The sequence below is a fragment of the Eriocheir sinensis genome, chromosome 60, assembly GCF_024679095.1.
Source record: "Eriocheir sinensis breed Jianghai 21 chromosome 60, ASM2467909v1, whole genome shotgun sequence".
In the NCBI taxonomy this organism is placed as follows: domain Eukaryota; kingdom Metazoa; phylum Arthropoda; class Malacostraca; order Decapoda; family Varunidae; genus Eriocheir; species Eriocheir sinensis.
The window spans coordinates 2,006,216-2,029,561 of NC_066568.1; the positions used below are offsets into that span (position 1 = coordinate 2,006,216).

General features: G+C 40.9%; 1 protein-coding gene and 1 long non-coding RNA gene across 5 annotated transcripts; one reads left to right on the top strand and one right to left on the bottom strand.

The window, feature by feature from the left end:
• Positions 1–915: 915 nt before the first annotated feature.
• Positions 916–19,515, top strand: LOC126985689 (rac GTPase-activating protein 1-like). 2 transcript variants are annotated; one of them, XM_050840839.1, is made up of 15 exons: positions 916–1,038; positions 2,371–2,498; positions 2,948–3,150; positions 3,754–3,955; positions 4,372–4,532; positions 5,760–5,859; positions 7,035–7,109; positions 8,359–8,486; positions 8,654–8,793; positions 9,413–9,539; positions 13,325–13,471; positions 14,998–15,248; positions 15,588–15,720; positions 17,130–17,305; positions 17,670–19,515. In XM_050840839.1, exons 2-15 carry the CDS (start codon positions 2,411–2,413, stop codon positions 17,701–17,703), a joined length of 1,965 nt encoding a protein of 654 aa, XP_050696796.1. In that variant the 5' UTR covers positions 916–1,038; positions 2,371–2,410; the 3' UTR covers positions 17,704–19,515. The 2 variants fall into 2 exon arrangements, with proteins under 2 accessions (XP_050696796.1, XP_050696797.1); XM_050840840.1 differs by lacking the exon at positions 7,035–7,109.
• Positions 19,516–19,581: 66 nt separating this feature from the next.
• LOC126985642 (uncharacterized) lies at positions 19,582–22,220 on the bottom strand. 3 transcript variants are annotated; one of them, XR_007738830.1, is made up of 3 exons: positions 21,826–22,220; positions 21,270–21,689; positions 19,582–21,113 (listed from the first exon to the last, which is right to left on the bottom strand). It is a non-coding gene; the product is annotated as an uncharacterized LOC126985642 (long non-coding RNA). The 3 variants fall into 3 exon arrangements; XR_007738831.1 differs by having other exon boundaries at positions 21,270–21,757; XR_007738832.1 differs by having other exon boundaries at positions 21,758–22,220.
• Between the last annotated feature and the right edge of the window lie 1,126 nt (positions 22,221–23,346).

The window sequence follows — 23,346 nt, forward strand, 5'->3', positions numbered from 1 at the left end:
GTGGGCATTTCCAGGGGTAATTTTGCCCTAACATCAACTATTTCCAAAGCCCGAAAATGTGATCAATAGGGCTCTAATGAGTGTTTCCTAAGGTTCATGATACAGAGGAAGGCTCAGACTACCACCAGGGCCATTAAACTACCCCTGGAAATGCCCACAACTCCTACGAATTAACCCTAACATTAAATATTTCCAAAGCCCGAAAATGTGATCAATAAGGCCCTAATGAGTGTTTCCTTAGGTTCATGGTACAGAGGAAGGCTCAGACTACCACCAGGGCCATTAAACTACCCCTGGAAATGCCCACAGAGACAAATATACATACACACATAGATAGATAGATAGATAGATAGATAGATAGGTAGTTAAGACAGATAGATATAGATAGACTTTTCACAGAGATACATACATACTTACATACATGCATACATACATAGCAGATAAACCTTTACAATATCAATAATTCTCTCCTCTCCTCTCCTCTCCTTTCCTCTCCTCTCCTCTCCTCCTCTACACTATATAATATTAAATAATTAAACATTCCTAACATTCAAAACGGCCCTTTACAAATATCATAGATCCTAGTGTTTTGAAAATGTATAAGAATCGAACTCTACTTAATCATAAACAGACAACTCGATCTTATTTTATCCACTTCAAATCGTCTATATTTGTTTGTCTTTTGTTTACTAAGGGGAAACTATAGTAAATTGATGTATTATAGAAAGAGAAATAACACAAATAAACTGAATAGAAAAGTGTATAAATAATTAGAAGAAATAGCAAAGTGTATAAATAAATAGAAGAAGGGATAAAACAGGGGAGGAGAAGTACATACGAAGCGATAAAAAAGGTCAAAAGAAGAAGAAGATGAAGTCGACCCGGCGGTGCTTGTTTCTGTCACTTATACTTTGTGGGAGAATCTGAAAGAGGGCGAGGAAGAAAGTCTCATATTTTTAGTGTTTTTTGTGTGTTCTGCCGTCGATTTACCATGTGTTGACCTTCCTAAAGAAACTACAAGGATTTCTTCAGGGTTAGGTGAGGCTGAACGGGTTTATAATAGCGTGGTTTAAATAATAGAGGGAAAAATAAAGGGAGGTTCAGGGGAGAATGAGGCTGGGAAGGAGGGAAGAAGACCAGTATGTTTTATTTTTTGGTGTTTTTGTGTGTTTTAACGTCGATTTACCATATGTTGACCTTCCTAGAGAAACTACAAGCATTTCTTCAGGGTTAGGTGAGGCAGGACCGGTTTATAATAGCGAGGTTTAAATAATAGAGGGAAAAATAAAGGGAGGTTCACGGGAGATGGAGGCTGGGAAGGAGGGAAGGAGACCAGTATGTTTTTATTTTTAGTGTTTTTCTGTGTGTTTTAACGTCCATTTACCATGTGTTGAGCTTCCTCGAGAAACTACAAGCATTTCTTCAGGGTTAGGTGAGGATGGGGGGTTTATAATAGCATGGTTTAAATAATAGAGGGAAAAATAAGGGGAGGTTCACGGGAGATGGAGGCTGGGAAGGAGGGAAGGAGACCAGTATGTTTTTATTTTTAGTGTTTTTCTGTGTGTTTTAACGTCCATTTACCATGTGTTGAGCTTCCTAGAAAAACTATAAGCATTTCTTCAGGGTTAGGTGAGGATGGGCGGGTTTATAATAGCGTGGTTTAAATAATAGACGCAAAAATAAGGGGAGGTTCACGAGAGATTGAGGCTGGGAAGGAGGGAGCGAGACCAGTAGGTGTTTTTTGTGTGTTTTAACATCGCTTTACCATGTGTTGACCTTCCTAAAGAAACTACAAGCATTTTTTCAGGGTTAGGTGAGGATGGACGGGTTTACAATAGCGTGGTTTAAATAATAGAAGGAAAAATAAAAGGGTGATTGAGAGTCTGACACTGGGAAGGAAGGAAAAATTCGAGTGTCTTGTTTTTAATGTTTTTTGTGTGTGTTTTAACATTGCTTTACCATGTGCTGACCTTGCTAGAGAAACTACAAGCATTTCTACATGGTTAGGTGAGGCTGGACTAACAGTGTGTTTTAAATAATAGAGGGAAAAATAAAAAGTTCCAGGGGAGATATTAGACTGGGTAGGAATGCAAAAGTCAAGTGTGTGTGTGTGTGATACCGTTACCTGTATGTGTATATTTTTGCTTTTGTTCTTTTATCGATGAATGTGTGTACTACTGGTATGGATATCTTAGTGTGTGTGTGTGTGGCGAACCACAATGAAGGGAAACTGGTTTGCCATTAGAGTTATAGACGATAATGTGGTATCATCCATTCATAAGTAAGCATAGATAAATTTCCTCTTCTTCCTGTCTTCGCCTCACTGTCTCCTCCTTCTCCTCCTCCTCCTCACCACACCTCTCATTCCAGGCTAGTGTTGAACCCAGTCACCACCACCACCGCCGCCGCCATGGATGTCACCCATATGACCCTCGTGGCGCAGTTTGATGACCTCATCCGGTGCATGCAGGCGTACGCAGACCCGCCCACCGAGGAGAGTAAGTAGCAAGCAGCCAGGGGAATCAAGTTATAGTTACAGACCAAAATAGCCATCAAAAGAGAAAATTCCTTTACATACACCTCAATTTTTTCACGTTCACATAAATCTGAACACACCACATGAAAATTGCTTCACACACACACACACACACACACACACACATGAGGAGTTACTACTAAAAGAAGGAATAAACACCAGGAACACAAGAGGACACGGTAAAAAATTAAGGAAAGGAAGATGCTTGAGAGACATAAAGAAATAACAGACTAAGTGAGGATATAGTATTGGTGAAGAGTGTGCAAAGCTTTAAGGAAAAGTTGGACAAATACAGATATGGAGACGGGACCACACGAGCGTAAGCCCAGGCCCTGTAAAACTACAACTAGGTAAAAACAAACCTCCACACACCAACCATCAAGAAAATAAACCTTTTACCCACCTTTGCAGAATTCCTTGAGTTTCTTGAGGGCAACGAGACACAATTCAGCGAGGGCCGTGCGCTGGCAGGAGAGGTCCAGCGGCTACAGGACCAGCTCAACCAGGCCCACAAGAAGATTAAGAACCTGGAAATGAAGCTCAAGAATGCCCGCCACATCCTTGACCAGGAGAAGGGGCGGAGGAAGGCAGCCGAGATGGAGAAGAATGATTTGGTGAGCGGATGTTAGGTTAGGTTAAGATAATGATTTGGTGATGTTAGGTTTGTTTTTTCTTTCTGTGACATCTCCTCCTAATTGTTTTCTTCTTTCTTATAGTTAACCTTTTCCTTAAACTTTTTCCTCCTCTTCTTTATAATCCATCCTTTTCTCCTTCTCCTTTTCTTTAATTCTTCTCTTCCTTTCTCCTCCTCTTCTTCAATATCCCAGCTTCTCCTTAAACCTCTTCTCCTTCCTAATATTCCAGCCTTTTTTCCTCTTCCTTTTTCTTTATAATCCAACTTCTTTTCCTTTTCTCCTCCTTTTCTTTAATTCTTCTCTTCCTTTTTCCTCTTCTTCAATATTCCAGCTTCTCCTTAAACCTCTTTCCCTTCCTAATATTCCATCCTTTCCTACTCTTCTGTTTCCTTATAATCCAACTTTTTTTCCTTTTCTCCTTCTCCTTTTCTTTAATTCTTCTCTTCCTTTTTCCTCCTCTTCAATATTCCAGCTTCTCCTTAAACCTCTTTCCCTTCCTAATATTCCAGCCTTTCCTACTCTTCTTTTTCCCTATAATCCAACTTCTTATTCTTTTTCTCCTTAACCTCCTCCTCCTCCCAGGCTGTTCAGATCTACCAGGCCATCGACATGCTGGGTCAGGGTCAGGTCAACAAAACGAGGGAGTGCCTGCAGCAACTCCAGCACTCCTTCACCTTCAACGAGAACCACATGCACCAGGGTGGGGGGGGGACTCTCCTAGCCAGCCGCCAGCACTCTCCGCCAAGCCCGCTGTCAACCATCACTGAGGACCATGATTCTGTGGGTGAGTTTGTGTGTTTGTTTGTTTGTGTTTATGAGGGAGTGTATAAAGTAAAACTAGCTCTCCTCCTCCTTCATCTCCCTCTCCTCCCTCTTCTTCTTTTCCACTCCCTTCCATTCTTCCCCTCATTCTCTCCTTTCTCACTCTCTTCCTCTCTTTCTCCTTCTCTCCCATCCTCTTCCTCTCCTCACTTTCTCCTCTCACACTCCTTTCCTCTCCTCACTTTCTTCTCTCACACTCCTTTCCTCTCCCTCTTTCCTTCTCCTCCCACCCTTCCCTTTCCCTTCCCAGTTAATAATGCATAAACTAGCAATGAATCCGTGTTACCATGTCTACAGAACAAGGAAACAACCTAAAAATTCCCCCTTTCCCTTCTCTCTCCCCCCCACCCCCTCCCCTAACCCCACCCCAACACACAGACACCATCCTGAACGTGTCGCAAATCAACATCACGGAGGAGGACGACCTCGATGATGACTCGCGCCTTCGCTCCGGCCGGGCCTTCAAGCGAAAGTCGTCCTCGCCGCCGCCCCTCGAGAAGTCCGACGGGAAGAGGCGCTCGGGGCGGAAGAGTGGAGGAGTGAGTGGGGTGGAGGGAGGGGGGAGGGGGTAGTGTGTGTGTGTGTGTGTGTGTGTACTTTCCCTTCATTTTTCTTTACCATTGTTTCATTATTTTTATCATTTTGTATTGTTGTTTCATCCTTCATTTTCATTGTAGGGTTTGTTTGTAGGGAAGGGAAGGAGAAAGTGTGTGTTTGGAGGGAGAGAAGAAGAAGAAAGTGTGTGTGTGTGCGTGTGTGTGGAGGGAAGAGAAGTGTGTGCATGGGGAAGGCAGGAAGGGTGTGTTGAAAGAAGCATTTTTGGGGTGTGTGGGTTGAGGGTTGGTAGAAGGGGGAATGGAAGGGTGTGTATGTGTGTGTATATATTTTCTTTCCCTATCTTTTTTTACCGTCTACTGTCTCCTTAGCTGTAAAAAAATCATCTTCCACTTCATCCATTTCAACCATCATTTCATCCTTCACTTTACCCTCAGGACAAACGCATAGAAAGGGCGTGTATGTGTGTGTATTTATTTCCTTTCCCTATCTTTTTTTACCGTCTACTGTCTCCATTGCTGTAAAAAAATCATCTTCCACTTCATCTTTTTCAACCATCATTTCATCCTTCACTTTACCCTCAGGACAAATACATACCAAGGAGGTGTGTGTGTGTGTGTGTATGTATGTACGTATATATTTCCTTTCTTTATCTTTTTTAACCGTCTACTGTCTCCATTGCTGTAAAAAAATCATCTTCCACTTCATCTTTTTCAACCATCATTTCATCCTTCACTTTACCCTCAGGACAAACACATACCAAGGAGGTGTGTGTGTGTGTGTGTGTGTGTGTGTGTATATATTTCCTTTCTTTATCTTTTTTAACCCTCTACTGTCTCCTTTGCTATAAAAAAATCATCTTCCACTTCATCTTTTTCAACCATCATTTCATCCTTCACTATACCCTCAGGACAAACTCATGGAAAGGGGGTCTATGTGTGTGTATTTATTTCCTTTCCGTATCTTTTTTTAACCCTCTACTGTCTCCTTTGCTATAAAAAAATCACCTTTCTCCATCTATTTCAACCATCATTTCGTCCTCTTCTTTTCCCTCAGGACAAACGTATGGAAAGGAGGTGTGTGTGTGTGTGTGTGTATGTATATTTTCTTTCCCTATCTTTTTCAACCCTCTACTGTCTCCTTTCCTGTAAAAAAATCATCTTCCACGTCATCTATTTCAACCATCATCTCGTCCTTCACTTTTCCCGCAGGAGGTCAAAACGGAGGTGACCTACTACACCGAGGGGGAGGAGCTGAAGAGGGTCAAGGTGGACATCCAGCCCTCGCAACCCTTCCTCACTGTCACGTCTGGTAGGTCACAAGAAGATTCTGTTTTGCTCTCGTGTGCTCTCAGTTCCGTCGACAACTATATCCCGGGTTGTCTTGTGTCTTGCAGGAATGTAGCGAGGAGACCAGTCATATACATAGCTTTAAATATTGCAAGGAGGAAAAGCTATGTACCCAGTTATAGATAGGTGGAGTTTATAATATACCCTTGGAGGAGACAACCAAGAGAGCCTGGGTTCGATTCCTGGGCGGAGTGGAAAAATTTGGGTGGCTTTTCCAATACCCTACGCGCCTGTCCACCCAGCAGTGAATGGGTACCAGGTATTAATCAGGGTTGTGTCCCGTCTCCTGGGATCTGTTCTCTTCTATAATTCCTTCCCCTTCTGTCTCTCTCTGGTGTATGACCACAGATGTTGCGCCGACTAAATGAAACTTTCCTTTTTTTCCCTTGTAGGAGTGTAGCGAGGAGACCAGCCACATAGAAAGCTTTAAATATTGCAAGGAGGAAAAACTATGTACCCAGTTATAGATAGATGGGAGCTCATATATACCCTTGCAGGATTGTAGCGAGGAGACCAGCCACATAGAAAGCTTTAAATATTGCAAGGGAGGAAAAACTATGTACCCAGTTATAGATAGATGAAGTTCATATATACCCTTGTAGGAGTGTAGCGAGGAGACCAGTCACATAGAAAGCTTTAAATATTGCAAGGAGGAAAAACTATGTACCCAGTTATGGATAAATGGAGTTCATATATACCCTTGTAGGAGTGTAGCGAGGAGACCAGCCACATAGAAAGCTTTAAATATTGCAAGGAGGAAAAACTATGTACCCAGTTATAGATGGATGGAGTTCATACATACCCTAAGGAAGAGAAACTTACATTACCGAGATAGACTTAGATAGGAAGAGTTTAAATATGTAGCTAGGTAGATAAGAGTACAAGGCCTTAGATATATAGATAGATAGAGTTTGTGCCTCAATTGTAATATAGATTAAAACATGAAACACTTACCTTACCGAGATAGACTTAGGCAGACTGATACAAATATAAAGTTCAATTATCAAGTCCGCCTCAAAACTTACCTTGCCGAGATCGACTTAGGCAGACTGATACAAAACTTACCTTACTGAGAACGACTTAGGCAGACTGATACAAATATAAAGTTCGGTTATCAAGTCCGCCTCTCTTTGGTAGCGGAGGGAGTGGACCTTTCGGGAGAGAAGTCCGGTCTGGAGGAGAGTTCGGATGGAGTGAACTTGGAGGACTCCGGTTGGTATGGTTGTGTACTCTTGAAACAGGTGTAGAGGGTTGCGTTTGGGTGTTTGGTTGACGATGGGTGTAGAAGGGTTATGTTTGGACTGGTTGGTTGATGTTTGGGTGTAGAAAGGTTATGTTTGGTTGACGATTGGTTTTAGAAAGTCGCATTTGGAGTGTTTGGTTGATAAAGAGGTGTAGAGAGTTGCGTTTGGGTGTTTGGTTGACGGTTGGGCGTAGAAAAGTTGTATATGGACTTTTTTTTTTGGCATTTTGGGTATAGAAAGATTATGTTTGGTTGACGGTTTGGGGTGTTTGGTTGACTGACTGGGTTTAAAAGGGTTGCGTTTGGTTGTTTGGTTGAATGAGTTGGTGTAGATAAGGTTACGTTTGGACTGGTTGGTTAAGGAGTGGGTGTGGAAAGATTATGTTTGGTTGACTTGAGTGTAGAAAGATTGCGTTTGGATTTTATGGTTGAGAAATGAGTGTAGAAAGGTTATGGTTGATCTGTTTGGGTGACGAAGAGGTTATGTTTGACTTCGGTTGGCAGTTGTACTTCTGTGACCGAGTGTTTTCATTTTAATTTTTCTTCTTATTTTCCTATTCTTTTTTGTTTTCTATTTTTTCTTTTCATTTTCCAGTTCTTTTCTTTTCTTTCCATCTCTTCCTCCCCTCTCTCTTCCCTTTCCTTCCTATTTTATGATTTATTTATTTATTTGATCCCTTAACCTGATTCTTGTATACCAAAACACACACTGTATAACTGGGTGTCGCAAGGATCAATATGTAGTATGTCTCGATATGGGTGTGGCAAAAATGATTATCCATTAGTTTTGGGTATGACATAAAGTTTTCGATGTTTAACCAGGTAGCAGTGACGGGCCAAATTTGTGGGTTTACCGTGTACCAGTGACGGGCCAAATTTGTGGCTTTACCATGTACCAGCGACGGGCCAAAGTTGTGGTTTTACCGTGTACCAGCGACGGGCCAAATTTGTGGCTCTACCATGTACCAGCGACGGGCCAAATTTGTGGCTTTACCATGTACCAGCGACAGGCCAAAGTTGTGGTTTTACCGTGTACCAGCGACGGGCCAAATTTTTCCCATGATATAAACCCCCCAAAAAATAGATGATGCATAAACTGATCACAAATGCGTTGATATATATTATGAAATGGTTTGCGTGAGTGAGTAACCTAGCCTCCCTATTCTCCTCCCCTTCCCTTAACCCTAACCTAACCTAACCTTTCCCTGACCCCCGCAGAGAACATGAGGAGCCCAATGAAGAAGCCTCCTCGTACCCCTGCACCCCCACCCCCCACGCCGGCTGCCAGGACCAACCCCCCGTCCATCTTCTCCCCAATCAGTATGGGCACCCCGATGACCCCACAGGTAAGAGGAAGACAGGTAAGGTCAGGTCATTAAATGGCGCTTGGGTTCGATTGCGTGTTTCATATAGATTTTCTTTCCTTTTGCTTTGGTTCTAGTTAACTTCATTTTGTTTTCCCTCCCCCTCCCTTTCCTTACCTTCCTGCCCCCTCCCCACCCTCCCATAACAGCCCTACAGCACCCCAACACATGCTCCGCACACGCCCATCCTGCGGAACTACTCCTCGGCCAGCAAGGTGAACGGACGCACCCATGCCTTCGTGCACAAGACCGCCTACACCACCGAGCGCTGTCAGCCATGCGGGAAGAAGTGAGTGTCAGGGAGAGAGAGAGAGAGGGGGAGAATATATTTAGAAAGCTGAGAAATGTTGATGCAAGAGATGGAAGGAGAGGAAAAAGGGGAAGGAAAAAAGGGAATGGGGAAAGAATAGGAAAGATGAATAAGGAAACAGTAAGGAAAGTACTAAGCAAGAGGAGGAAAGGGAGGAAGGGAAGGAGAGAAAGAGCGGGAAAGGGAAGGAAAGGAGAAGGGAAAGGGAAAAGAATAGGAAGGATGAATAAGGAAGCAGTAAGGAAAGTACTAAGCGAGAGGAGGAAATGGAGGAAGGGAAGGAGAGAAAGAGTGGGAAAGGGAAGGAACGGAGGAAAGGGAGGAAGGGAAGGAGAGAAAGAGTGGGAAAGGGAAGGAAAGGAGGAAAGGGAGGAAGGGAAGGAGAGAAAGAACAGGAAAGGAAATGAGGGAAGAAGGGTTGGACTTAAGTTAGCATCATCTAGGCTAATGGACATAACCTTCCCACATCACCTTAATCCTCCTCGTCAAAGAAAGGGATGGACTTAAAATTCTCTGTACGGGATGATAGACTGATCCTTCCTGCTTCATTTTATCTCAACCCCCTTCTCCTTCTCCTCTTCCTCCTCCGCGACCTCAGGATCAAGTTCGCCAAGTCCTGCCTGAAGTGCCGTGATTGTCGTGCCGTGTGTCACAGTGAGTGCCGGGAACAAGTGCCGCTGCCCTGTGTGCCCACCGCAAACACCCCCACGGCCAAGGGACAGATGGTGAGACTTTATTTTTATTTATTTGTGTATTTATTTATTGTTAAGTTTATTTATTATTTCTTTTTTTCCTCTTTTTGGTGTTTTTATAATTTATTTTTCCCCTTTTCATTCTTCCAGACCTTTTTCTTTTCATTCCTTGTTTTTCTGATGTTTTTGTTTTCTCTATTTCTTTTTACCTCCATCTCTGGTTCTTGCATTCTATATCATGTTGTTTTTCTCTCTCTCTATTTTTCCCCTCCTTTTTCTCTTCCTTATTTCCCTTCCTCTTTCATCTTATAATCCTCTTTAACTTTTTCACTTCCTTCTTTCATTTCCTTCCTTCCTTCTCTCTTCTCCCTCTCCTTTTCCTTCTCTTATTTCTCTCATTTCTTATTTCTTCTCTTATTTCTCATTTTCCCTTCCCTTCTTATTTCTTCTCCCTCTCCTTTTCACTCCCTCCACTCACTTTCTTCCTTTTTCCTCTCTTATTTCTCTCTTATTTCTCATTTCCCCTTCCTCTCCTTTTCACTCCCTCCTCTCACTTTCTTCCTTTTTCCTCTCTTATTTCTCATTTCCCCTTCCTCTCCTTTTCACTCCCTCCTCTCACTTTCTTCCTTCTTTCCTTATTTCTCCTTCTCCTCTCTTATCTTCCTCCCATTTTCACCAACACCCTAATAGTGGGGCTGATATGTGAAAAAGATGTTCACATCTGGCAGGAAGCATGAAAATTGGTATATAAGGGTTTTAGGGTATGCCAAGTCTGATTAGATCTGGTGCCAATTGATTGGAGCAACGGAACCTGCTCAAATATGCAAATTAATGCGGCCATTGCCGAAATATCTATTTTCTGCCATATCTCGGCGAATACTACAGATAATCGCACAAATGAGGTGTCTATACCCATGTTTTGATGGTCACAGATCACTATAAAACTATTGTTTGGATGATTGAATGTGTATGTGCTATGCTAATATGAAAATTAGTGTCACCATTAATGAAAATCTATTTCCTACTCATTAAATATGGTACTATGTCTCAAAATATTGCTAGTGTAAATGCCAGTTGAGATAATATGTGTAAGGTATGGACCGTTATTGATGTAGCATAAACTTTTTATTTCACAAACAATGCAACGCAAATCAAACCACTGTCATATGAATATACGATCCTCCCACCATACACCGGTTACTGTCCCATGGCAAGTCCAATGTCCATTCAACATGTTCAATGTCTAATACACTGTCCGCCACATGCACACAACTGTGTACAGGGCAAGTTTGATTTATAACACTTGCACCTGCCCGTGCAGTTACTTTTGCAGGCACATTTGACAAGTTCGCGACACACTTTTGATGCTTCTCCCAAGGAGCTCCATACTGGGGACCAGGTACCTCCAACATTCTCCCAGCCCCAGTCTGCCGGAGAGGGGGTTATGACATTTGCGACCAGTGATTGACCCCACACATGGCCGGCTTGGAATGCTGCACGTTTAGCATGTTGCATCAATGCAGCGCGGGTTGGAGGATGTTCTCTAACTTCCGGTTTCCAAAAGCGAATAGTCTTTTCCGTGCTTCATTAACTCTCAGGAGTGGTGACGACGTTGGTAGAGCAGTACAACGAATCGCTCCAACGTGACCAAATCAGCATCACACATTGTGCTGGGTGGGAGGGATAGTCTACTGAACAGTGATTTGAAGACGTCCGATGTTCTCCATACCTCCCATGCAGTCTTTTTGCCTATTCCACAAAATGCTGACACTGTGTCACAACCTGAGATAGCGTGTAGAAACAGCAACCCTTGACAAGACTCATCGTCCAGCTCATCTGCAATGCTGTGTGCAGCTATGTACCGGAAGTGTTTCCCATGACCAAATGCGACCCACAACTCACAGTCCTTAAGGATGTTTGCTGTTCTTATGGCTAGAACAACAACATCTGTGTCTGTTGCCTGGATGAGAACTCTCTTGACCTTGTTGATATGCATGAGATGAATCCAGGATCAATCTACCATCTGCTTCATCTTGTGAACATGGGTTTAGTCAATGTACATCCATGTCTTGATAGGAGAGAACATTCTCAAGGAAGGTTGTGAGTACAAGATTAACCTCAGGTAGGTGGCATGATGCTAACTCACTCGAGGAATTTGAATAGCCCTGTTTTGCTGGAGTCTACCCGGAGGAACGTTTTCCAGTTCTGCGGTAGTCGTGTGCTGGCAGCAACTCTGAGAGGTTCACCTGCACCACGTAGTTCTCGAGTACACGACTTCAAACTCCCGTCCTTGTAAACATCCCATACTACATCCAACCGGATCACAGACTGTAGCTTCGTTAAGATGTAGGGGAGGAGGATCAACTGCGCAAATTCACCAAATGTTCGGACGACTTTATTGGACTGTTTGGGATCCAAAATGTACATTAAAGCTGCTCCATCAATAATTGTAACATCAACCTCAGGTGCATCGACTGGTCGTGGTGCCAATGCCTCAAGACAGTCCATCAGATCGGCTTTGCTCGCATGGCGCATCGTGTTGTTCTCAGCGAGTGATGGTGGCCACGGATGGTTCTCGTGTTCGAAGAACGAGTCAAGGTCTCCATCTCGAGACTGGCATGAGATGTACAACCTTGAGAAGAGCTGAACATCGCTCTTCATGGCAGCAGCTTTGCTGCTTTTTGTGAGGTCTTCATTTTGCCCGATTTGAACAGTGTCAAGTTGTTCTTCTGAATGGGGTCATAGAATGGTTTGGAAGATCCAGATATTCTCTCGTCCTAACGCGCTTCATATTGTGTTTTTCCGAGTTGTTCTGCTGCTTGCATGTTATTCACCACTGTCTCAGATATTATAAGTTTTGTGTCCAATGCAACCAGTCACTACTGTCATCCAAGAAAGGGTTTCCCATCTCTTCGATTGCTTCAACAACATTTTTTGTGTTTGAAGCAAACCGTTTCTGCACACTGTGGATCTGCTCATGGTGACGGTAGTCTTCTCCACTTTTGTGTGTGTACCTGCTTTCAAACTCATTAAGAACTCTGCTGATCTCAGGACCTGCTACCATCCAACGTTTCAGAGCCGACTGGTCTTCAGTGATCCTGATAATCCCTCCATCACCTTTCAAAATTGCATTTTGTTGCTCGTGGACCTGATCATGAGCAAGTGTCGAAAATTTGTGTGAGCTTTTCTGAGTGACAAAGTTTCCTTCCACGAAGTGTTTGTTGACAGCTGGACATCGACTTTGCAGTCTCAACATATCAATCACATGGACAGTTAGCCACCTTGCGTAGTGAATATGGTCCATCGCAAACATCCATGGTATGATTTTGCCGAGGGTTTCGACATACATCTGAAAGTTGGCTTCCCGTTGAGATCTCAGAAATTGGAGAAACAGCAATTCCAGCTTCAGGACTTTGCTCCAGTATTGAAACTGTGGGTGCGCTGATTCCATGTGTTGACACCAGTTTTCGAACGTCAGTGTATCTTCTGGTGTTGCTGCCTCTTGGTGTGCAGCATACGCTAAATGATATCTGTAACCAGAATAAGATGACAGATCTAGAAGCAACTGCAGCTACGTCATAGAAACAGTCGGAAATCGATACAAAGTGGAAAAAGACCCCCTTCACCAAAAAGCTCAAATTTGAGCAGGTTACTTTGATCCAATCAAATGGCACCAGATCTAGTCGGAATCAGCATACATTTAAACCTTAATATAGCAATTTTCATGCTTCCTGCCAGATGCGAACATCTTTCTTGATATTTGTCACATATCAGCCCCACTATAACTCATATTCCCCCTCCCCCTTCCTCCCCCCCAGGGCACCATCGCGGACTACGCCCCATCCACCCCACCCATGGTGCCGGCGCTGGTGGTTCACTGCACTAATGAGGTGGAGAACAGGGGCCTGACGGAGGTGGGGATGTACCGCCTGTGTGGCTCGGAGAAGGATATCAAGGAACTGAAGGTACGCTATCTGAACTGGCTCTGGAGTTGATAGATGTAGAGAGAGAGAGAGGTAGTTAACCCATCCACTGCGATTGGCACAAATTTCTCCTTTCCTGGTAGCCTGGTAACATATAGTTCCAGGTCGTTCTCTGCCTCTGTGGTGGATAGTGGAGTGTTTCCCATGTTGTATTGGTATGCTGGATTTCCTCTCCAAAGGTGCAGGATTTTACATTTCTCTTCATTGATTTGTAGCAGCCACTTTTTGTTCCGTTCCTGTTGCTTGGTGAGGTCTTCTTGTAGGAAATCCGCAGTCAAAGGGTTAAGGAGTGGAAGGTCTCTGGAGTAGATTGACACACTAGAAAGGTAGATTTAGGAGCTGATGGTAAGCTGTTCCTCTTGTCTTTGTAGTAGACACAGAAAGAGGTAGATTAAGGAATGGAAGATAAGCTGCCCGTCTTGTCTCTGGTAGGATGACACATGGAAGGGTAGATTAAGGAACGGACAGTATAGATTGACACAGAAGAAGGTAGATTTGGAGTTGATGGTAAGCTGTTCCTGTTGTCTCCTTGGTAGATAGACACATAGGAAGGGTAGATTAATGAATGGAAGGTAGAGATTGACACAGAGAAAGGGTAGATTAGGAGCTGATGGTAAGCTGTTCCTATTGCCTTTGTAGTAGATAGACACAGAAAGAGGTAGATTAAGGAATGGAAGATAAGCTGCCCGTCTTGTCTCTGGTAGGATGACACATGGAAGGGTAGATTAAAGAACGGATGGTAAAGATTGACACAGAGAAAGGGTAGATTAGGAGCTGATGGTAGGCTATTCCTGTTGTCTCTTTGGTAGATGGACACAGAGGAAGGGTAGATTAAGGAACGGACAGTAAAGATTGACACAGAAAAAGGTAGATTAGGAACTGATGGTAAGCTATTCCTGTTGTCTCTTTGGTAGATAGACACATAGGAAGGGTAGATTAAGGAATGGAAGATAAGCTGCCCCTCTCGTCTCTTTCGTAGGACACATGGAAGGGTAGATTAAGGAACAGACGGCATAGATTGACATAGAGAAAGGTAGATTAAGGAACGGATGTTATATATAAACACAGAAAAAGATGGATTAAGGAATGGAAAGCAATCTCTCCTCTTGTTTCTGCAGTAGACAGATAAAGAAAGAGCTACATTAAGGAACTGAAGGTCTGGAGTAGGTTGGCATAGAGAAGTAGATTAGGGAACGTAAGGTAAACTGCCCCATTTGTCTCGTTAGTAGATAGACACACAGAGAAATAGATTGAGGACCTTAAGTTAATCCGTTCTCTCGTCTCTGTAGTAACTGTAGTGAACTCAGACACGGAGAATTAGACAGAGGAACTTGAGGTAATCCGTGCTCTCATCAGAAAAAATAAATAGATAGGGTCTGTGATAAAACAAAAACAAAACAGACATACAAACACACACACAAAAACAAATGCAGCTCGGGAATTTTGGAAGGGTCTCTCGTCTCCGTAGTAACCGTAGCAAACTCTAGTAAACGTCTTTCCCCCCATAGGAACAATTCTTACGTGGGCGCGGGCTGCCGAATCTCTCCCAGCTGGACATCCACGTGGTGTCCGGCACGCTGAAGTACTTCCTGCGGTCGCTGAAGGAGCCGCTGATCACAACACTGCTCTGGAAGGACTTCATCTCGGCGGCGGAGAAGACGGAGGCGCAGGACGCGGCCGCCTCGCTCTACCAGGCCATCTCGGAGCTGCCGCAGCCAAACAGGGACACGCTGGCCTGGCTCATATGTCACTTGCAGAGGTAGGGGGCACTGTGATAAAAAAAATTCCAGTCACTTTTTTCCTTTTTTTAATTTTTACTCATTTATAATTCATCGTTCATTCATCATCGTTTAACATCCATTTATTCCCTATGGTGAGGTTGGACGGGTATGAGCCTCCTCCACTGTTGCCGGTCCATAGCCATTTCTTCCATGATGTTCAGACTCCTCATATCTTCCTCCATGTCTTCCTTGGTCCTCCTGGTGGTCTCCTCATTTATAATTATTTGTTAATTTATATTTATATTTAACTTTGCCCCTCTACACTGTCCTATTACTCTCCTTATACTTAATTTACTCTCCCTCCTTCCCACACCCAGAGTCGCCGAGTGCCCCGAGTGCAAAATGCCTACAATGAACCTGGCCAAGGTGTTCGGGCCGACTGTGGTGGGCTACTCCATGGCTGACCCTGGGCCTTCTACCATGGTGCACGAGACACCCCAGCAACACCAGGTGGGTCACGCAGCACACTGAGGGTAGCTGGGACACAAGGGAGGAGGAAGAGGGAAGAGAAATAAGGAGGAAGAAAATAACATGGTGAAGTCTTAAGCCCCGTTCACTCTGGGCCACGACAACCCAGTGATTCTTAAGCCACCTTCACACTCTGCCGAATCAGCATCCAGTGACCATTTCTAGACCTTTCTGACCATGCTAAAGATAAAGAGAGAGAAGTGAAGAGAATTGAACTCACTAATTTAGACACATTCAAGAGTTATTGTCGCATGAAGAGAAGGAGGAGAAGGAAGAGGAGATAAATGTGAGGAAAGGAATAAACTCCCTTACTCAGACACAATCGAAAATGAATGTAATATGAGGAAAGAAGATGAAGAAAAGAAACAAAAGGAGGGGCAGAGGAATGTGAAGAGAAGACTAAACTGCCCAATGCACACGCGAAAAAAAAAAACATTACAATTTTCTCCTCCCAAGACCTCGTATACAGAGTCGCTGGGTTGTCATGGCCCAGAGTCGGCACTGTGAATGGGGCTTTACTGTGGAGGAGAAGGAGGAAGGGAAAGACTGTAGAGGAGGACAAGGTGTAATGAAGCAGGAAGCACCTCACAAAACAGGAAGGCAGATAGGGGTCGGTCTAATCTTTGAGGAGGAGGAGGAAGAGGAGACTAACAGAGGTTGGTATGATAAGACACTTGCACCTCTCACATCAACTCTCTCTAAAGGTCAAAGCAGGTCAGTCGGGTTCTAATGAGTGTTTCTTCAGGTTCATGGTACAGAGGAAGGGTGAAACTCCCACCAGGGTCATAAAACTACTCCTGGAAATGCCCACAACTTCTACGAAAGTCTGGTCAAATTTGTGTTCTTGGGCGACAAAATGTTTTATAATATGACCCTTTCAGCATTGTCAAGTTGTCGTACTCTTGAACATTGCATTTATCATTTTCAGGCTCCAAGACTGTCCGAACCACACAAAAAGACAATAGAAAATTAAAGTTATCGTTAAAACTGTTGAATATTGATGGATTTTGTTTGATTTTTTGCCATAGTTATCGGTCAAAAACTATGGGCCAGTTTTACAGTCCAATACAGGAAGTTTGTGAGCTCCCCAACCAAACACAAAATACAGCGAAAATTCCTTGTTTGGCATTGGTATAGAAAGTTGGATATTTTAGGAAACTACACATCAAGAAATCTCTTTATTAGTTCCTGGTATTGAGTGGAAATAACGGATCATTGAGGAGAGTATAGTTTGGTTTGGGCGCTTACAATGACTCCGTGTTGGACTGTCGAACTGGCCCTATGAAAATACAATGCTGAGTACGATAATTTGACAACGCTGGACTCTGTGTATCACCATCATCACCATACCCTTTCCACCACTCACTATCACCACCACCATCATTCCCCAGGTGATGGAGAAGTTACTGGAGATCTCGTCGGATTACTGGCAGTCGTTCATTCAGCCATCGGATGAGAACACACAGCCGCCCACCACCCCAGATATCGGAGGCAACATGCTGGGGGGCATCCCGCGCTCCAGCTCACGCCGACGCTCGCAGCTCTTCCGCACGCCTCTACAGTCAAGGTGAGAGAGGGGAGGAAGCTCTGGTAAGTGTGTTGTCTCCGTTATTTTATTTATTATTATCAAGACAGCTATCCAACAAAAAATGACTCTCTTTTAGTGGCCACTCAGACTGCCTTTTTCCCAGTGAGACGAGAAAAAAGTCTGAGCCTGTTGTTAAAGATTTGTATGATAGATAAATAAACTGATCACAAATGCGTTGATATATATTATGAAATGGTTTGTGTGAGTGATGATTTTTCCTCGTAAATTTGTTAAGAGGAGCCTTTAAGAAACACGATCCCCGCAGCTATCGGGTTCAGCAGCTTCCGATCCTATAAAAATAAATAATGGCCACTTAAGTCTCCCCTTCATTTCCTCATTCCAGGGACACCAACACACTGCACTACCTGAGGAAATAGAGGAAGGGTTAACGAGCACCTGAGAGAAGCCACTAACGAGGACAGGTGTAGCTTACTCAGCGCGCCAGGAAGGAGAGTGAAGCTACGTCCCTGATATTGATTTATTTTTTATTTTTGTTTTTTATTCTTATTTTTTAGGGGGCTGCTTTATGTGTTCAGTTGTGTTTCTTGAAGGTTGTTTTTGGATTTTTTGGCTCGGTTTTATTTGTGTTTATTGCAAGTATTTTTTTGTTTGTTTTTGGTGGTATTTTTTTTTTTCTCATTTCCTTTTTCTTTCTCTATTTTTTATACTTTTTAATTTTCTACTTTTTTTTTTATAACATGTCGTCTTTATTTCTTATTGCGATCCTTATTACTTTTTGTCATAACTATTCTTTCTCATTATTATTATTATCATTATTATCATTACTATTATTATTATTATTATTATTAGTGTAGCTTTACATTCAACATTCATATACGCATCTAATCTTATATATATTCTTGCATTCCTGTATATATCTAAGTACCTAAGAAAAGGGAAATCCACCCTATTATTATTATCATTATTATTATTATTACGATGATATATGTGTAACCATTGATGTGTCCCCTTCACTATTCATTGCATATACTCTTTTTTTTTTTTTTTTTATTGATTTAGTTACTCTGTATATTCTCAGTGCCTATATTGGTTTAGTTTTTAGGTAAGCTACTTTTCCTAATTTTGATACCTCATTTTGTCTTGTTTTGTCTTTTTTTACTTTTTCTTACTAATTTTGATACTAATTTACTATGCTAATTTTGGTCTTTATTTTATTTTATTTGTTTTACTTTACTATTCCTAATTTTGATACTTCGTTATGTCTTGTTTTGCCTTTTTTTACTTTTTCTTACTAATTTTGACACTAATTTACTATGCTAATTTTGGTCGTTATTTTATTTTTATTTTATTTTTTTAGTTTACTTTTCCTAATTTTGATACCTCGTTATGTCTTGTTTTGTCTTTTTTACATTTTTCTACTTATTTTGATACTAATATACTACTACTACTACTGTTGTAATTTTCGTCTTTATTCGTTTGTTTTTATTTTCTTACTTTTCTACTTTTTCTGTCTTGTTTTGTCTTTTTATACTTTTTTTTTCCACTTTACTAATTTTGATACTAACTCACTACTACTATGCTAATTTTGATCTATTCTTTTTTTTTTACTTATTTTTCTACTTTTTCTAATTTTGATACCTCACCATGTCTTGTTTCGCCTCACTTTTATACTTTTTTACTATACTAATTTTGATACTAATTTACTACAATGCTGATGTTGATCTTTATTCATTTTTTTTTACTTTCATACTTTACTTTTCTTAATTTTGATACCTAGCCATATGTCTGGAGAGTTTCTTTTACTCCTACTTCTCTTAACCCGGTAGCAGCGACGGGCCAAATTTGTGGCTTTACCGTGTACCAGCGGCAGGCCAGATTTTTGCCATAATATAGACCCCCTAAAATACATGGTGCATAAACTGATCACAAATGCGTTGATATATATTATGAAGTGGTTTGCGTGTGTGATGATTTTTCCTCATTTTTCTCACTTAGAGGGAAGGGCCTTTAAGAAACGTGATCCCCGCAGCTACCGGGTTAATTTCGATAATACTTTAGTGCTACGAATCTTGATCTTGTTTTCTGCTTTTTTATATATATATACTTTTCGACTAATAATATTGATGTCTTGTGATTCTGTCTGCTTTTTACAACTTTTATACTTTTCTACTAATTTTGATACTAATTTACTGTTATTGCGCTAAGCTCGATTTTTTTTTTTTTTTTTTTTTTTTTTTTTTTTGTGTTAATTTTGGGGCGTTTTTTTTTTTTTTTTTTTTTTCTAATTTGATGATTGTGATTCCTAACATCATTTTGCTCTTTTTTTTTCAACTCCTTATAGGTGTTATATTACCTATCTATAGTCTTGATTGCCTCATGTCTTTTTACAAATTTTTACTTTTCTACTTTGATAATTTTGATACCTAGCTATAACTTGCCTTTTTTATATTTAGATTTAACTCCTCTTTAATAATTTTGATACCTTGCCATATATTGTCAGTGTTCTTTGCCCTTTTCTAATTTTATATATACCTCTATTTTTATTTAAGGCATTATTAGCATTCTTTAATAGTTACCCTTAAAATAATCCTCAAAAGTTACCCTCAAAATCATCACATTATTAGCATTTTTCAAAAGTTACCCTTAAAATAATCCTCAAAAGTTACCCTTAAAATCATCACATTATTAGCATTTTTCAATAGTTACCCTTAAAATAATCCTCAAAAGTTACCCTTAAAATCCTCACATTATTAGCATTCTTCAAAAGTTACCCTTAAAATAATCCTCAAAAGCTACCCTCAAAATCCTCAAGAGTTACCCTAAAAAAAAAAAATCCTCAAGTTACCTTCAAAATTCTCAAAAGTTGCCCTTAAAATCCTCAGAAATTATCCCTATCTACCTCCCTATGGCCCTATACTCCTCATTATGTAGGTAGTCTTATGTATACTCTGATATATCTCTCCTCACATATGTATTAGAGGAAGCACACACGCTGCCTAACCCTAGAGCTCTTTACAGCCTATTACCCATTTAGCTTTGTATATACTCTGATCTTTAGTATGCTTCACCCCTGGGCTTGGCGTTTTGGGGTGGGCGAGGCGACGCACCCCCCAGCGTATGCCCCCATTGACTGAGCGATCTTTCTTCGCTCCTGAGATATCACCTGTTGTTATTCCCTTGTCTAGAGTACTAAGCTGCCCACCTGAGGCCTTGTATCAGTGCCTACCTAGGTCATAAGGTTACAGGTACGCCAGTAGACGATTGGATCAAAAGTGTAGATTATGTAGAGCTGGTGAACCGATTATTATTATTACTATTATTATTATTATTATTACTAGTTTTTCATGTAATTCCTAAGTCATGCATAATATTAAATGGATCTGTGCCAAGCCTTCTGTTTTCTGTTATCTGTTATGTTTAATGGACTTATACACACATACATACATACAGATTTTCCTTGTCTCATAACCTGTCCTAATACACTTATATACATACACATATACATTCATACACACATATACATAGATTTTCCTTGTCTCATAACCTGTCCTCTTCCTTATATACTTCATTCCTTTAGTGTCTTGATTTTTTCTTCATCTTATTTTTCCACACACATAAACATAGACCCAGCAATAGACTTATAAACAAAAGGATATTGGAAGATATTACCCACAGTACTTACTCTTGCTTGTATCTACTCTACTTCACAGCTTCTGCATCTATGGATTTTCCTTCCTCTGGTATTTCCACACATTCAAAAGAGTAGATCCTAAATGATATATCTTCCTACTCATAAACTCTTCCTTCTTCCTGTCTGTTTCTTTGCCTATAAAAGATATTAAAAGAAGTCACAGTACTCAGACTAATCAAAAATGCTGTATAGTTGTCCAGTTTTCCTATTACTTCCATTATATAAGAGGAAAGCCTAAATCATATCTCTTTCTACTCATAAACTCTTCCTTCTTTTTGTCAGTTTATCTACCTATAAAAGATATTAAAAGAAGTCACAGTACTCAGACTAATCAAAAATGCTGTATAGTTGTCCTGTTTTCCTATTTCCATTATATAAGAGGAAATCCTAAATCCCCTTCCTACTCATAAACTCACTATTTTCCTTCCACTTTCTCCACTTAAAAAGATATTAAAAGAAACATTCACAGTACTTACAAATTCAGACTCACAAATATAATCTATGCTTACTCCTGACCTTAGCATACATAGAACAGGTCAGGCTTGTAGGAAAACGCTCGCTCCCTCCCGACCTCAGCATACACAGAACAGGTCATGGAGGGGGTCATTTCTTGTAGGATAATGCTCACTCGCCCTTGACCTTCATTAGTACATAGGACAGGTCTTGAGGGGGCAGGTCAGGTCGGTAAATTCTCCCTCCTTCCCTTCCGACCTCATTACGTAGGAAGGGTAAGTCTTGGGAGGGAAATAATGTCTTGTATAATTCTTCTTCCCTTCCACCTCATTATGTAGGAAGGGTAAGTCTTGGGAGGGAAATAATGTCTTGTATAATTCTCCTTCCCTTCCACCTCATTATGTAGGAAGGGTAAGTCTTGGGAGGGAAATAATGTCTTGTATAATTCTTCTTCCTCTATGACCTCATTATGTTGGAAGGATAGGTCATGAGAGGGAGGTAGTGTCTCATAGGATAATGCTCGCTTCCTCCCATCCTTAGCATATACATAGGACAGGTCTTAGAGGGAGGGGACTGTAGGATAAGGTTGTGCATAATACTTCAGGAAAAAGAGAAAGTTCAAATGTGACGTATTCCCATGTTAGTTTCCCTTATAGATTTTTCCCATCGGTCGTACTTAGGAAAACAAACATATCAAAACAAAAGGGAAAGAAAAAGAGTTAGAAATTGATGTTCCCCCGAAGAACAGAGTTAAAATTGATACTTTTTTTTTTCATATTAGTTTTCTTTCTTTATTTATTTAATTTTTTTTTTATTTATTTTTTTTTTTTTTTTTTCCTTTTGTTATTCTTATAGAAAAAACATCAACCAACAATTTTCTTTATTTTTTTTTTTTTTTTCTTTTGTTATACTTAGAGAAAAAAAAAACATCAACACAAAAGGAGAAAAAAAAATAGTTAAAAATTGATGCCCTTTTTTTTTCCATAACAATTTTTTCTTTTTTTCTTCTTTTTTTATTTTGTCATACTTAGAGAGAAAAAAACATATCAACACAAAAGGGCAAGAAAATGAGTTAGAAATTGATGCCCTTTTTTTTCCATAACAGTTTCCTTTCTTTTTATCTTTTGTCATACTTAGAAAAATACACATCAGAGGAAACAGGGTGAGAGAAGTGTATTTTTTTGTCCCAGTCACACTTACGATAGAATATTGACGAGAAAAAAAGTGTAAGAAAGTTCAAAATATGTGACGTAGTTTGTCCCATACGAGTTTCCTCTATAGTTTTTCCCCCTTTTGGTCGTACTTATGAAAAAAAAAAACATATCAAAGAGTAGAAAGTATTAGACAGTTTAAACATAGTGCCCTTGTTTCCATACTACAGTAGTCCCTCAAATAGTACAGTTTCCAATAGTTCGATTTCGGTTTTATACAGATTGTCATAGAAGATTTTTTAGGATTTTAAAATTTCCCGACGAGCAGGAAATTTAAAAATCCTAAAAGATTAGAAACCGTACTATTTGAGGGACGACTGTATAGTGAAATCAAATTGTCGAGTCTGTTTTGGCGTTGGCTCCCACGGCTCCATTTCTCCACTCTGCTTTGCCCTACAGTCCCAACACCTATTTTTTCCTCTCATATGTTACCTATAGCTTACATATGAGAGGAAGAGATAGGCGTTGGAACTGTGTGCAGAGCAGAGGAGGAAAGGACAGTTCAAACTAACCTCGACATATTTGGAAGACTATAGTTTCATTTATATAACTTTTTCCCACATAGCCACTTAGGGAAATACTTAACAAAGGGCAGAAAGTATTAGACAGTTTAAACATAGTGCCCTTTTTTCCCTTTTAGTTTCCTTTATATAACTTTTTTCCCACATAGCCACTTAGAGAAATACTTAACAAAGGGCAGAAAG